At 37.5% G+C, this 14,749-nt stretch overlaps 4 protein-coding genes across 4 annotated transcripts; 2 read left to right on the top strand and 2 right to left on the bottom strand.

Annotated features, from left to right (window-relative positions):
- Positions 1–720: 720 nt before the first annotated feature.
- MELLADRAFT_37630 (uncharacterized protein) lies at positions 721–1,617 on the top strand (the record flags this gene model as incomplete). Its single annotated transcript, XM_007412533.1, has 4 exons — positions 721–842; positions 912–1,113; positions 1,246–1,333; positions 1,487–1,617. Coding segments are annotated over 4 exons (543 nt in total), but the record flags the coding sequence as incomplete, so codon positions are not given.
- Positions 1,618–2,612: 995 nt separating this feature from the next.
- MELLADRAFT_89675 (uncharacterized protein) lies at positions 2,613–4,226 on the bottom strand (the record flags this gene model as incomplete). Its single annotated transcript, XM_007412526.1, has 7 exons — positions 2,613–2,792; positions 2,856–2,955; positions 3,036–3,084; positions 3,150–3,295; positions 3,421–3,459; positions 3,544–3,576; positions 3,655–4,226. The coding sequence occupies 7 exons, from the start codon at positions 4,224–4,226 to the stop codon at positions 2,613–2,615; spliced, it is 1,119 nt and encodes a 372-aa protein (XP_007412588.1).
- A 5,185-nt stretch (positions 4,227–9,411) lies between these two features.
- MELLADRAFT_108771 (uncharacterized protein) lies at positions 9,412–11,097 on the top strand (the record flags this gene model as incomplete). The annotated part of the gene is made up of 4 exons (XM_007412534.1): positions 9,412–9,422; positions 9,717–10,119; positions 10,239–10,524; positions 10,628–11,097. 4 exons carry the CDS (start codon positions 9,412–9,414, stop codon positions 11,095–11,097), a joined length of 1,170 nt encoding a protein of 389 aa, XP_007412596.1.
- A 227-nt stretch (positions 11,098–11,324) lies between these two features.
- Positions 11,325–13,392, bottom strand: MELLADRAFT_78424 (uncharacterized protein; the record flags this gene model as incomplete). The annotated part of the gene is made up of 7 exons (XM_007412525.1): positions 11,325–11,628; positions 11,702–11,935; positions 12,006–12,380; positions 12,455–12,508; positions 12,736–12,933; positions 12,997–13,144; positions 13,219–13,392. 7 exons carry the CDS (start codon positions 13,390–13,392, stop codon positions 11,474–11,476), a joined length of 1,338 nt encoding a protein of 445 aa, XP_007412587.1.
- Positions 13,393–14,749: the final 1,357 nt, after the last annotated feature.

Raw genomic sequence — 14,749 nt, 5'->3', positions numbered from 1 at the left:
TCAACAGGGGTTCTCAAAGTAGACCCGGTTTGTAAAAACCCGGTTGACCCAGTTGACTTTTTGGCTGTGATCTGTCAAAAAATGTCAACTCGATACACAAGGTTACTGCCAAAAAGCAACCGGGTCAACTGGGTTTTCTTGAAACCGGGCCAACTTTGAGAACCCCTAACGGACTATTTTAAGTTAGAGAAAGTCTGTGATTTATCTTTTGGGGTGTGGTCATCGGGTTAAACTTAGCGGGGGGGACTTTGATAAGTTTACCATCGGGTTCACGTCGGTCTTGAGTCAAAACTGTTTCCAGACTTGCCTGTTTCTCCATTTTCAACAAGAATTCCTTTCTTCAAATGTCAGTATCAAAGTTTTCGATTTGGAAGTCAGAGCAAGCACCCAGCTCGCCTACAGATCCAGCACAAATTCAGCATTGCTTTTATTGTTTCAATGTACTTGATTCGGAACTTCGATCAAAACCTGATAGTAAAAGAAATGTCGAAGTGATCCAACATGATGCTTCTTCAGCTTCGAGAGATCAAATCGGTCAAGAGCTTGCCAATTTAATCGGTTCAGATGCATTGTGAGTCGTTTGATTATTCTTGTGTTTCTAATGCTAGACCGCTCTCGGAATCAGTCCAAAGTGTCTATTTGATGAAGACACAAATGTATTGACAAACGGTCTCTCGCTCTGTGTTTCATATATTCTACGTCTTTGACTTGCCTATCATCAGCCCTCTGTTTGTCACCTGGAACGTGGTTCGGAACGGTCATCACCCTAGGTTAAGGGGTTGCATTGGAAATTTTTCTCCAAGTCCAATAAACGAAGGTTTGAAAGATTACGCCTTGATCAGGTTAGTCTTTCGAAACACCTATGCACAGCTCAATCACAAAGCTCACTATGAGATTATGAAACTCCACAGTGCGCTCAAAGATCATCGATTCCCACCGGTCTCTCTTCCCGAACTCAAAAAACTATCGTGTACAGTCTCACTTCTTCATAGTTTTGAAGATTGTCAAGGTGTAACAGATTGGACGATTGGAAAACACGGAATCTATATCCATCTACCAGATCCGTCATATTATCCACTTCCAAATTCAAAAAGTCCACCTGACTCTGAATCCGTCACACCTCGAGAAGAGCAGGCAGTTCCATCCTTGAACACAAACGGAATCGCGACAGCAACTGAAGCGTCGGACGACCAAATCTTGAAGGTCCGAAACTCACCTCGTGTAATGCATGGCAATAAACGCAAGCATACACTTTCCGCTACTTATCTTCCCGACGTGGCTCTAGAGCAAGAGTGGGTTCATTTGGAAGCAATTGACTCAGCCATTCGGAAAGGTACGTCACAACAAGCTCATACTTGATCTTCTGTCTGTCATACATGATCATACCAGAAATTGTGGATTTATTACTTCCTGAAAGAACCTCAGCTTAACCTTGTTTTGCCCCTCTCTATCTTTACTTGATCTTTGACGTACTTTAACGGAACAGCCGGATGGGATGGACCGATTGATAAAGCACTACGTGATACATTGATCATAGAACGATATCAATCTTCAAAGTGGACCGCTACTTATCATGAATTTGAAGAGTGGAGATCTCTCATGGGGTGCCCAGTGTGATTTTGCGATTTTGCTCATATATGTCTTAATCCGATTATTGTATTATTATTATATTTTTATCGTCAATGGGTTAGCCTCATCAGCTCCCGGAACAAGATGTACTGATGTTCTTTTTGTAATATTCGACAATCAAGTCTCCAATGCTCAAGATGAAGGTTGTATGCATACAGCCAATGAAGACTTCACCAAGAAAAATCGCAATGTAAAAGCAGTTTATCTTTCCCTTTGACAAACAACTAATGTTGTGATGACTGTGAAACATCAAGAACCTTAGCATTGGTACTAATGCCAATGCCGCTCTTTGACTGTTCTGCTTACCTTTTAAGCCACTGTTTGACTATAGTATTGGAACTCTATTGAAATACTACAGTCTCAGACTTGGATTTTTATCTGGATGACAATCCCATCAGATTCGTTCCCTTCCTCAAGGACTTTAAATACTGCATGCAGGTCCACTTTGGTCAGAATTGCCTCATGGAAACCAGTTTATATACTCAAATGGCCTCCGAGGGAGTCCGTGGCCACCTCCGGATAATTACAATGTTACTCATTGATCATGAGTATCCTGTCGGTTTCAATGAATTGAGGTCTCCATTAGGGGGTTTCAAGTCAGAAATATTTTGTGAAACTTTTTAAAAAACGGACAAGTTTCTTAAATTTTGCGGTGGGACTTTTTTCTGCAAATATACGGTCAACACCATTCGGGACACCTAAAAAGGTGTCCCGATTTTTTTAAATTTACGGTTATTTTGCAACATCGGACAACTTGTTGGACTGTAAAATACCGTAAATTTATTGACTTGAAACCCCCTATTGTCCCATGCATCCAGCAAATCTCAAGACGTTCGATGGTGCAAGATAAAAAAATCAGGGAATGCTCAAGTGATAATGTGACTTGTCGAGCTCCAAATTGCATGAGAAGTCTATTTTTTTGGATTAAAAGGACGGAATAGTTGTTTACTCAATAGATGAGATTCTCTGATTTTGCAAAATGACTATTGATCCTCGTCACTTCTTTGCACAATCGGCCTTAGTGCTCTTCTTCTGAAGAGACCGGTAGTCAGACTACAATTTAAAAGTTTAGCCACTAGTTTTGGAGGATTTTCTACTTGGCTTGAATCTGTAAACATTGGGGTGACGATGACGGACAATTCAGTCGCCCAGAATGAGGTCGTCTATAATTCACCACAAAGGAGTCAGCATATGATAATCAAAATTGAATCAAAGAGCTCATTTACAAGTTTTAGAGCTGTGTGGCCTTGTGACGCTTCAAGTCGAAGATTTCCAGCCAAACCTGGCATGATACGAGTTAGGCTTTCAGTGATATCCGGCTCTTGCCTTTATACACGTGAAGGATTAGGTGACGAGAATGGTCAGCTTTCATATTAATCTCAAGATAAGTAGCAAAAAGAACTGACAAAGGTACTGGTCTAATTCCTCGTTCGTAATTGGCAGCTGTTAACTTGTCTTAAATTATTGTGGCGAATATTAGGTCACAGACATCGTGATAAAGAAACGGATTGTTAACTGACCACGTGGAGGAGAGAAACGTTCCAAGAACGAAGCCACCCAATTGACAAGATCCCCAAAGTTTCCATCGAAGGCACCATCGTTCAATACTACAGGTGTAGCCGAAAGAGATTCGGCCATCATTGTTGTCCATTCGTGTGTATCTTCCCTGAGTAGTAATGGTTTAGAGGTTAATGATGAACTGGATATGACAGGAATGAAATATGATGGTGGTCAAGTATCAGCATGAAGACAGTCGTCGTGATTGTGAATCAGGAAGTAGCCGGCACTGACGCATAGGGTGGCAATTCGATCCCAAAGAGCGCCTGTACACTTTAGGATATCATCGAAAAAATGAGATTCCATCGAGATCATATCATCAAAACCTCTTACCAGTTGTTTCATGTCGTGACTCACCATTCTCCATTCAACGTTACTGTCATATCCAACCTAGACCATGGATCAATGGTCCGGTACCATCAGCCCATATGAACCAATTCCACAATTCCTGACGATGCGATTACCTACCTGAACGAAGCTCCCGTGATGAAAACCATCACATGGCTCGGAGGTCCACGTGCTACTTCAACTAAACCATCCTTCGTCCATTCTATGTCATTAGTCCTACCACTGACCATATCCTCTAATCTCACAACCTTTCTGATAGAGTGTCTTGAACTTAAAGATGGTCCGACTATTGGTAAACTTAATAGATCTCTTAATCCATCTAATCCATAATACTTTGAATCTGCTAATAACTTGGCCGGTTCTTTAACAGGTAAAATAGGATAACCTGATAAATATTCAACAATTATTTCAAATAAATCGGGTGATCTACTATCTAAACGTAACCGTCCTGAAACATTTTCTGAATAAATATCATCTAGAAATGCAATCGTAAATAAATTAGGAGAATCGAATTGGATTTGATCTCTTGTAAGGATAAATGTCTTTCCCCTAACGATGATCGTATATGGACCATTCTTTTGACGTGATGCCTCAGCGTAGCTACGAGTTGAGGTTCCTGACGGCGTATCATCTAAATCAAGACTTGGCGAGTGGATTAGTGAGGATGGACCTTCGAGTAGATCGTTACGCATGAAGCTTCTTGACGTTGGAACTGGTGTCACTTTGGGTCCTCGTCCGCTCCTGGTACTCATCGGATATGATCTGATAACCTCGTGGGGGATTTAAAAATGAAACTGTTTTAAAGTTGAGTGATGGGTTGCGTTCACATCATACATAGTTAGAGTTTCATGCGTTCATTTTGTCGATATTCCCAAGACGCGCCAAGACGTCACTGTCGGTCGATTGAGTTGAATCGGACATCTTCCGGAGTTGCAACATCTGGGGCACAGTCCCACAAGTTCGAACCCGTCTTTTCGGTTCACAGAGTCATAGAGGCTGTGTGGGTTGATTTAGAGGATTGGAACTTAGGACAACAGAGACAACAGCAAGATCAACTTCAATTTCAGGTTTTCATCACGAGTCAAGGATCAAGCCTCAAGGACCAATGTGTAAGCAAAGCATAAGGTACAACTAAACTTGAACTGTGGATAAAACAACACACATACATATGAACTTGTGTGTGCCGGAAACAAATTCTGGAGGCTTTTAAAGGGAACTGGAGAGCCCAAGCACTGTAAACATCATTCAACTTCCCCAATTTGGCAGAGGAAAATGATTAATAGTACAGTTTTTCATAAAAGAATCTAATACTGCACACCTGGGCCATTTCACCCACACTACATATGTGCAGCAAGCTAAGTCAATAGTTGTCTATCATGTACATACAGGTCTGCTCAGTTTTTTGCCCATCAGAATAAATAAATCACATGTTATACCACATGTAACTTTTTCGACTTTGAAATTTTTTTCCCAAAAATTCACTACATATAATTCTGTAGCTGCTCAGGCAATATTGTTGAAGCTATGTCTTAGTAACAGAAAGTGTGTTACATGCAGTTGAGTTGATGAGATCACACCAAAACATTGAGTCAGTGTATGTAGTCAATCTTTTGGAAGCTTTTTTCAATCTGAAAGAAGTTACAGCATGTATTACATATGAATAACTTGTCCTGATGAGCAGATAACTGAGCAGAACTGTATGTACATGATAACCACATATTCACTGAGCCTGCTACACATATGTAGTGTGGGTGTTATGGCTCAGGTGTGGAGTGATAGACCATTTTATGACAAATCATACTCCCAATCATTTTTCCCTGCCCACTTGGGGAACCCGAATAATGTCTGCAGTGCAAGTGGGGTTCCAAGTTCCAACTCTTGGGAGACAAAGAAATGGATACCCTGGTCTGATTTATATATCTCTTGAGAGGCTGGTGTAGGATGAGGGAAGCATGCTTGTTGTCCTTTGGGGTCCTTAGAGTTGATCCTCCAGTAGAAAAGTTGTGTGAATGCCTGGAACAGATTCTGATATCTTTGCAGTGAAATTGAATAACCCCAAGATGGGATTCAAACTGTCAAAAGAAGAAGATAAAATGAAAAAGCATCTTCAACAAAAATCATGTTGGTCCTTTTGTTGAACAGTGATTCAAGTCCACAATCAAGACCTCAAAACTCACTGGTCAACCATTGATAAAGTGAATATCTTTGAAGGACTTTATTTAAGAAAGCTGTCTATATCTTCTTGGAGTAGCTGCTGCACCTGTGTCAACTGTTTGGTGAAGAATGAGAGATTGAAAAAATGACAGCTTAACTTTGCCAGTATTACAGTCACATCTTTTGTACTCATCAGTGCTCACATTGGCTGGATCATAATTGTGGGGAAATTCATAAAATTATTTGCAAAAGAACATCAAATGGCTGTTTCAGAGTATTATCCAGGTACATTATAGTAATTCTTGTGACCTTTCATAAAGTCTAAAAAGGCTTGACAGCTTGAGGGGGGGCTTTAGATTGCAGCATGAAGAAATGAAAAAGAAAACTGGCTATAAAGTTGTCCATAGGTTCTGAGAGTTTGGCCTGACAATTTGATCTTGGGAGGGACAGCGGGGAATCAAAATACTGCAAACAAAAATTAGGAAGATAAGGATTTGTGATTTACTAATTCTCTGTTATTCATCAAATCAGATGAGATGTGCTTGATATTTAAATCTTTAGGTAAACCAAATGAAGTAGGGAAAAGAAAGAGAAATTCAAGCTGCTAAAGAAAGCAATTGTATTAAACACATTGATGTGTGTCACTCTTTGTAGAGGGTTTGTTGGAAAAAAGAGATCTATAGATAAACTCTAGATGTCCTCAAGGTGAAGCCATTAAACACCACATATAGTTTGATTCTGACATTCCAAATGCACCTGAAAGATTTTGAAAACTTTCTGATTCATGGGCAGTGAATAACACCCCCTTCTTAGCAAGAACCAACACAACTCTCATATGCATTCTTGTTGTGTGAGATGCCTTCATTGCAATGTTAAAACATTCAGCAAAGTTTAAGAAGGTCAATCCTGAATTCAATTCCTGTGCTTTCTGCAAATTAAGCAAGCCTGTTTTCTTCAATAGACTGTCCAGCCAAAGTTTTGTCCACAAGGAGAGATTGTGTTGTAAAACTATCCAACCACTCATCATGATTCAGAATTGGCTCCAGTTTCAATTTTGAGCCATGCTTTTGAAACTTATGATTCTCATTGAAAGATCAGACTTTCCAAATTCTCATGGCACATAAGAAACAAGACTACTCTGATCCAACAAGATTTCCTAAATTCCTTAAAACTAAAGCCATTGTAAGATCTACTTGGTAGATTTTTAGGTCAGTGTGAATGAAACTTGTCAACATGGTTTCATAACTTTGGTAGATGGATTTCAAATTTAGTTCAGTGCTCACCTTTGAGTCATTGTAGTGATGAGGATGAATGTAGATGCTGCATATGGCACTGCTCCCTTTATATTTCCAAGAATACAATTTTTAGGAGTGACTTCACCGATACCTAGAGTTTTCCATTTCTGGTTTCAATTTGACTCACTTGTGTATCTACAAATCAACTTGTTTTACTTTTCAAAATCCCCTCAACTATATTCCTCTGAACTAACATTTACAGGATACAAAGTAGAAGCCCCAGCTTCATGCCTAGATTTTTTTTTTGACAGTAAATTTGAATTCTGGGCCCAGACTTTTGCCCAGAAAATCAAAATGTATTGCCAAACTAATTCCAGGCACAAAGCTGGGGCTTCTATTTTGTATCCTGTAATTGGCCATTGATAATCCTATGCTGAAGATGATATGTAAAATTCCAAAGTAGTGAGTTTTTGATGCTTTTTCTTTTATTTTATCTTGATGTAATTTTTGTGTGGCAATTTTTTCAACCAGTTGATCCACAAATTCTTTGGACCTAGGAATCTGCCTATGTATAAACTTAAAAAGGGTTGTAATGAAACCTGTTTTTCAGTTTTTGAGCTCTACACAACACACCACTCCTTCTCTCAAGGTCCAGAGCACTTCAAAAGATGCGCATGGACTATGGCTATCAAATGAGCCTACTCCAAGCCTACCAACTTTGCTCACCTGGGCTCAAAATTGATTGGCACAAAATAAATGCTGTGCCCCCAAGACCTATTTAGTTGGTTGAAAATACAGTAGGTACTTTCAATTATTCCCAAAAGTGTCCAGAAGTGTTTGCTTATAAATCAAGCCCCTTGGGCCGCCGTGGCCACACCCTCAAAAGAGGGGCTTATGACTCAAACAGGTTTTTTTTGGCAGTGTGACTCCAGAAAGTAAGTCCCCTTATGTGTTTTTCTGGTCTCCTCTCTTCCTGTTTTCTTAAATTTTTCAGCCCTCTAGTATGTTATTCCTCATTGAGTTATACATAACATGGTACCATTTGCATGGGTTCAGATGAAGCAGAAGTGCTTTGAAATTGTGATTCAAGATTTCTAACTCGGTTGCTTTCAAATTTCATTGGAGGGATATCATTATCCAGCTGGCTTAGTTGGTCTTAGTCCATTTACAACACGGTGTAAGGCCTGTTTTTTTGCATCCTCAGCACAGCTCTCAAGCTATGCAAGGATGTCTGTTGCTCATGAAAAGCATATCACAATATGTGCAATCTGACAAAGCATAAAATACTAGAATGACTGAAAATTTTCAAGAAAATGGGAAGAGAGGAGACCTGAAAAAGACTATAAGGGGACTTAATTTCTGGAGTCCGGACACGGCCACTGTTAAACTTAAGCCAAGCAGAAGTGACATTTCAAAAACATTTTGGAGGTGCTCCAGAATTAGTTTCTAGATGCCACTTCTTGACACTTCTGAGTCTTTTTTGAGGGAATGTTCTCATCTCCTCAGAATTCAATCAGCTTAAAACCCTCGAACAGAAGTGAATCAAGAGTCATCTCCGCATATACCAGTTCGATAGATGAAAGATATCAAAGTAAGAACTAGCAGTACTAGTACTGTAGGTAGGGCTAAAGACTAACTGAAGAATCCATAAATCGTTACAAATTCTGAAGAAATCCGATCAACAAAGCTTTAGAGTCTAGACGGGTATATCTCTGAGGGCATGTGAGCTAATTATCACTTTGTTCGTGTTTATAATGATCATATGAATGATGGATCTATGTACAGTGGAGGTCTTTAGGGCATATACAAGAAGAAACTAAAAATACTACAAATCAGATTTCAAGGTCTGATTTGTTGATTGGTTATTTCTTGGTCATCTCAGGTGGATCAAATTGATAAAGAGATGAAAAGATTAGTACGAATTCTTCAGCTCGGTTGATAAAACTTAAAGGAGGTTTGTTTGAATTTGTCCAATCGAACCCCTTTAAAAAACGAACAGATCAGCTCGAACTAGAACTCGAAGAAGAATCAGGAGACCTACTTGACGTCAATTTGTTTTCTCATCAACTCTACAATCAATCAACCCTTCCATCCATCCCGAAGTTGTGAATGTGATCATATCATATGATTGTATAGAACCCTCTACATAAGTTTTTTCTGAGATAGTTGAAATCTTTTATGTACAAGAGAATAGTGATCTAAACAAACAAACAAACCAAAAGTGAAGTTGAAGATCTCAATCAAACCATCAACTCTACCCAACTAACTCTAACAAATTAACACAGCCTTAAAAAAAGTTTATCAACTATTAATCCAAACATACAAAACTAACTGATTAGTAAATTTTTTTATTAATCACTTTGTATAAAACATTGCTCATCTTTTACAATCCAACATGAATACAAAAAACCACCAACGAGTTAAAGGAATCAAGTTAACGTAAAAAACGAATGCTGAACAACTGAACAAACGAAAAAATATACCAAAGATGAGGAAAAGGTAAGCTCTAAATCGCATCTCATCAATTCGTTTTTTTTCAGTAAAGCTTAGCTAATAATCAGTACGCGAAAAAACCTCTTCTCTCATAAAAGAAACCAAAAACTAAACAAAAAAAACGTCAGTTCAAAAGATCTTCACCAATTTTTTCTTCCTGTAACAAACCAAACTAAGGAAGATCTTCAAGTAGTATTTTTATCAAAGGGGATGATTTTATAAAATAATAAGGCTCATTTTCCCATTTTACTTAATTTTGTATACTATGAATGCTTAGATAAACTTACCATCACGATTTAGTTTTCTAACCACAACTACTACTAAAGAAGAAGAAGATGAACCATCAGATCTTTATAACCCCACGAATTTTCCATCAAGTTCAAGTTCAAGTCCCAAAAGTTCCGAAGAATCATTCACAACCCATTCTTACCATCACCTATCATACCTACCCATCCCATTATACATATCCCAACCTTTCCGAAGAAGTTCACTACAAATCTTAAAACCTTCAACTCATCAGAACTTTTCAAGTGATAGGTTGATTAAAAGACATTCGAAAATGTTGGATAAATCTTTGTTGAAAGTTAATAATGGATCAAATGAAAGCTTTAAGTGTTGTGGTGATCCATCAGAATTAGTTTATGAAAAAGAATTAGACGTCGAAATTTCTCAATCGTCTTCTAATCCATCAAAACCAAACCAAGTAAGCCTTCTTCCCCTTCTTCCTCAATTCACAATACCTTTCTTCAATCACTAAGAATATTGTCATAAGCATAAGAAAAACTTAATGAGATCTTTTTATTTTTTCTTTGGTTTGTTTAGAATGAAGAAACCCAAAAAGAAATAAAAAAAGAAATCCGAATTGCAAACTTTTATGAATTCCCCAACAAATCCATCAAACTTATTCCCAAAGACCATCACACATACCAAATCCAACCTGAAGAAACTTTCGAAAATATAAAACAAGAAGATGATGAAGAATCAGAAGGATTTGATGACACGATTTTTTGGGAAGGATTAAAGTTACGAAACCAAAGAGAAGAAGAAACTAGAAAATGTTTAACAAACCAATGTTTTATGAATTCATTTGGATCAGTTACAATTAAATGTAAGTTACCCAAACCCATTCCAACTTTTCCTCGACCGCAAAAAATTAATCAAGACTTTTATTTATTGATTTTCTTTTATGAATGGATTTGTTTTGTTTTTAGGTGAATCACCAACAGATATAAAAGAAAAGATCAAATCACCAAGACTAAGTATCCTCCACATCACCCAATCCAATTCCCCAGACCAACCATACCAACCGGTCACCGAATCCACAAATTTAACAACCGATTCGATTTCGATTTCGATTTCAACCAGTACGAAATCTTCCCTAAACCCGATTCCAGAATCCCCATCCCCACCAAACTCACCAACCCAAGCTATTCAAATCCAATCATCAGATCCATTAGAAAAACCTAAAAGGAATGGAATGCTAGTGATTGGAGGATTATCAATCCGAACGAAAACTTTAATCAGTTTTGAAAAAGATTCTCATCAAACTGAAGATGAAAAGCTTGTGATCAGAAGAGTTTCATTACCTTTGATCAATACTTCTTCAGACTCTCATTCTTGTAATCCGGATGAAAAATCTTTAAAATCTAAACGAAAAGCTCTTTGTTTCCGATCTCATTAAGTTATTCTATTAAAAATACATCATATATATCCATATAACTTGATCCTTTTTTTTGTAAAAAACCTTTTGTCAACTTAAATTTTTTCTTGTTTATTACCAAAAACTCTTTGTTTCTTGTTTCTTTTTTTCTTTTGGATTTCTTTTTTTTCAGGAATAAATGGATTGTTTGTATAACTTTTACAAATGGATTTCTTTTTATAACCCATTTATGTATCTCGATTGTATAATGAAAATGAAATCTGTAACCATGAAAATCATAGAAAAAACCCACTTCAATTGAACCGATCAACTCACAAAAACCATATAATGAATTTTGATTAACAAAAAGAAACCAAAACTTTTCACAATCAAATTAATCTTGTATGGAGGAATCGAATCAATTAATCTTCCATCGATTTCCACAATACAAACAACACCTTCCATCCACAATCTCTTCCAAAGATCCCAATCCCAATCCAACTTTTCGTCCACATCCACCACAAACTCTTAACTGACTATGATCCAAAACTTCAAAACTAATCACGCATCGATCTTTAAAACCCAAAAAAACATCAGTCTCTTTCTCAATCCTAATCAAAAGAACAAGACCAAAATCTAAACTAACCCCATACATGACCTGCTTCACAGATCCCTATTAATAAATTCTCAAATCCAATTTTCTTTCCACAAGCTGGACAATCTTCATGTAGAGCCAAGATCGGACCTTCCAGTCGATCTGCATCAGATAACCTATGTGACGGTACATCCGGTGCAAGTAATTGAGGTAACGTAGGTTCTGGTCTGTTACCAATCACATCTCTAGCACTCTTATACCTCCTTGCGATCATCTTTTCACGTTCTATAAACCGAAAATCCAATCACATCAGTCATGATATATAACAAATCAATCAAACAAAAAAAAACCTTACCTGAAAGTTCATCATCATTCGATTCTTCAAAAAACTTTGCAATAATCTGAATGACTTCATAATATATCCTACGTCGGATCTTCACATAACTATCCACAATCGTTGCACAAACTTCAAGACTTAAACCTGATGGATTTGTTGATGAATTGATATGAAATCGATGTATAAGATAACTACAGATATTCGCTTTGATCCTTAATCCATCAATCAATGGGTTTTCAAATAAATCAATCCTGATCGGGTTTCTTTTTGAGGAAGTCTTGGTTTCACTCCTTGCACAACTATCTACTTCAAGTAATTCTAATAATCTTGTACTTGGGCTTTCGAGTGACAACAGAGCTGGTAAAAGACATGCCAAAGGTGCAATTCGGAAACCTAGTCGCCATTAAAATGTGAAGATCATTAAATTAGATTGAAATCAAAAGACTGATAAAGATAAAGGGACGAACAAGGTTTGGGGGTTTCAAATAAATCAGCTAGTTCATCAGCCGGATCACATCCACCTAAAGGAGCAATACAAAACAACAAATGTTGTCTATTCTCTGGTTTATACCTGAACCGATTCGGAGCATCAACTCTGTGGTGTGGACGAAACTCAGCCCAACATCAGCACCAAGCCACAAGATCATCACCCAAACAAAAATATTTAAGTACAAGAAAGAGAAAAGGCTCAACTCAAACACCCAACTAAACAATCTCCCATTTCCAATCACTTGACTTCCATACACACTCATCACCTCTTGTTTAGTAACAGCAGGACCCACAATCTTTCTAAACTTGAATCGTAAGTCCAACGAAAGCTGAAAAGACCGTTGAAGATCGCAAGCTAATTGATGATTAGAATGATTATAATCAAGTACATAAACTAGCCCGTTGAAGAGTGTGATGATAATTGAAGTTTGTTCGAAAATCGGAATCGTGCTAAGCCCTATAAACCAAAACATAACCTCGCATCAGATGATCGTAAAAGATGAAGACGAATCAAACTTACCAGTACAAGGTGCCCAGTTTGTGATACTGGCCCAATCTAGTCTTGGATCGGGAGTTGGCAATTCACAGACCTTCAAAGAAGGTGGACCTGATTCTGGGATTTGACAAACCACTACTTCTCCTAATCTAGTCAAGATTAAAGCAAGACTCTAAGAATCGATTACATACGTAATGATCAGTATGGAAATATAGTAAAGTATTCCGGAGATATCAAAACACATACCTGAGGATCATGAGCTGGTTCACTCCATTGCATTGCACTAATGGTAGATTTATTACCTACATCACGGTAAAGTAACTGAGAATGAATTTGTACCGAATTTGGAGATTGTAATTGACGAGAAACACGTGTGAGGTAGACTACTCCTTTAGAATTAGCTACTGCAAGATATGCCATATATTCTATTGGAACTCCTTTAAATTTTCATCTTGATTAGACCTTTTCAAAAAAAGAATTGTAGGATTTCAAAAAAAAGGAAAAGGTTTACCTTTTGTTGAGTTTGAGATTCTCCAGTTTGACCAACATAGTTCTGTGAGTGGAAATGAATCCGAACAAATCGGTTCAAAACAAACCAGTTCCATACTTGCTTTACCCTTATGTCTATGATCGAAGCAAAACAAGATGAATTTCTATTATATCCTGTTCGGATATAAACCAAAACCTTTCTAGGAAAAAGAAATCAAAGCTTAACTGCCATAGAGAGATATCTCCTCTCCGATGTCCTAAAGCCAAGAGAGATAGATCACCATTATATAAATCGATGGCCGAAGACCAATCTAAACCTAAAAGAAACCAAACAAGTTAAAAGAAATCCATAAAAATGAAGTCAAGCTTTCAAACAAACTGATGGTCTGAGTTCGAAGTACAGAAGAAGTAAACCGTGTTCGTTTAGCTGATGCTTCATTAGATTGACTTGAAATCGATTCTGGTTCACATCCGGTTTTCTTGAAATGATATATTAAGAGTTGTTCTGAAAGGTTAATTTGCTTTGGCTATATACCACCTCAACCAAAAGAAAAAAACATCAAAAGGTTTTTCAGTTTGGGCGAAGATTCGATGATGAAACAAGTCAATAAAGATCTAAAATCTTACATTCTTCCATAATCCAGTTTCGAAATTTTTGGTAGGTGTGAAAACATAAACATCACAATTGGTCGTAAGACCCACTAATAAACATCTATAATAAAATTAAACGAATATGATTGATAAATCCAGATCAGAAATGGTTAATTTTTTTCGATGATAAGTGGTTAAAAATTCCGACTAACGATCCTAATGTAGTCAATGCACTTGGTGACCAAATTGCTTTTCTCCAAAACCGATCTACACTAGAAGGAGTAATAGCAGCCAAATCTTTGAGAACGAGAATCCGTTAGATTGATACTTGAAAGAATCCAAAGTGATCTGGAATGGAAAACTTACCATTTGAATGAGTAGACCAAGGTAGACCGAAATGTTTATCGAGTTCGATGACAGTTTTTGAAAACTCTGATGGTTTTTGAGGGTCGGAAGAAGGACCAGGTGTGGTTTGAAACGATGGAGTCTGTGTGCAAAAAAGAGAAGGTGAGTAAGATTTTCTCAATGAGAGTTATGAAAGAGAAAGATGAAGAACTTACTAGTAGATAAAGATAAGTTCTAGTGATGATAAGTGCTTGACCATCGTTTGACCATTTTAATGATGAACCGAAAGGTGAGAATGGAAGAGTAGACAGTGTGGTGGTTCTGAAGATGGTCGAATTGGGTTGACAGTCAA

The sequence above is a fragment of the Melampsora larici-populina genome (assembly GCF_000204055.1).
Source record: "Melampsora larici-populina 98AG31 unplaced genomic scaffold MELLAscaffold_31, whole genome shotgun sequence".
Classification (NCBI taxonomy): domain Eukaryota; kingdom Fungi; phylum Basidiomycota; class Pucciniomycetes; order Pucciniales; family Melampsoraceae; genus Melampsora; species Melampsora laricis-populina.
The sequence above is the reverse complement of the archived record's forward strand: the minus strand, read 5'-3'. Positions and strand labels throughout refer to the sequence as shown.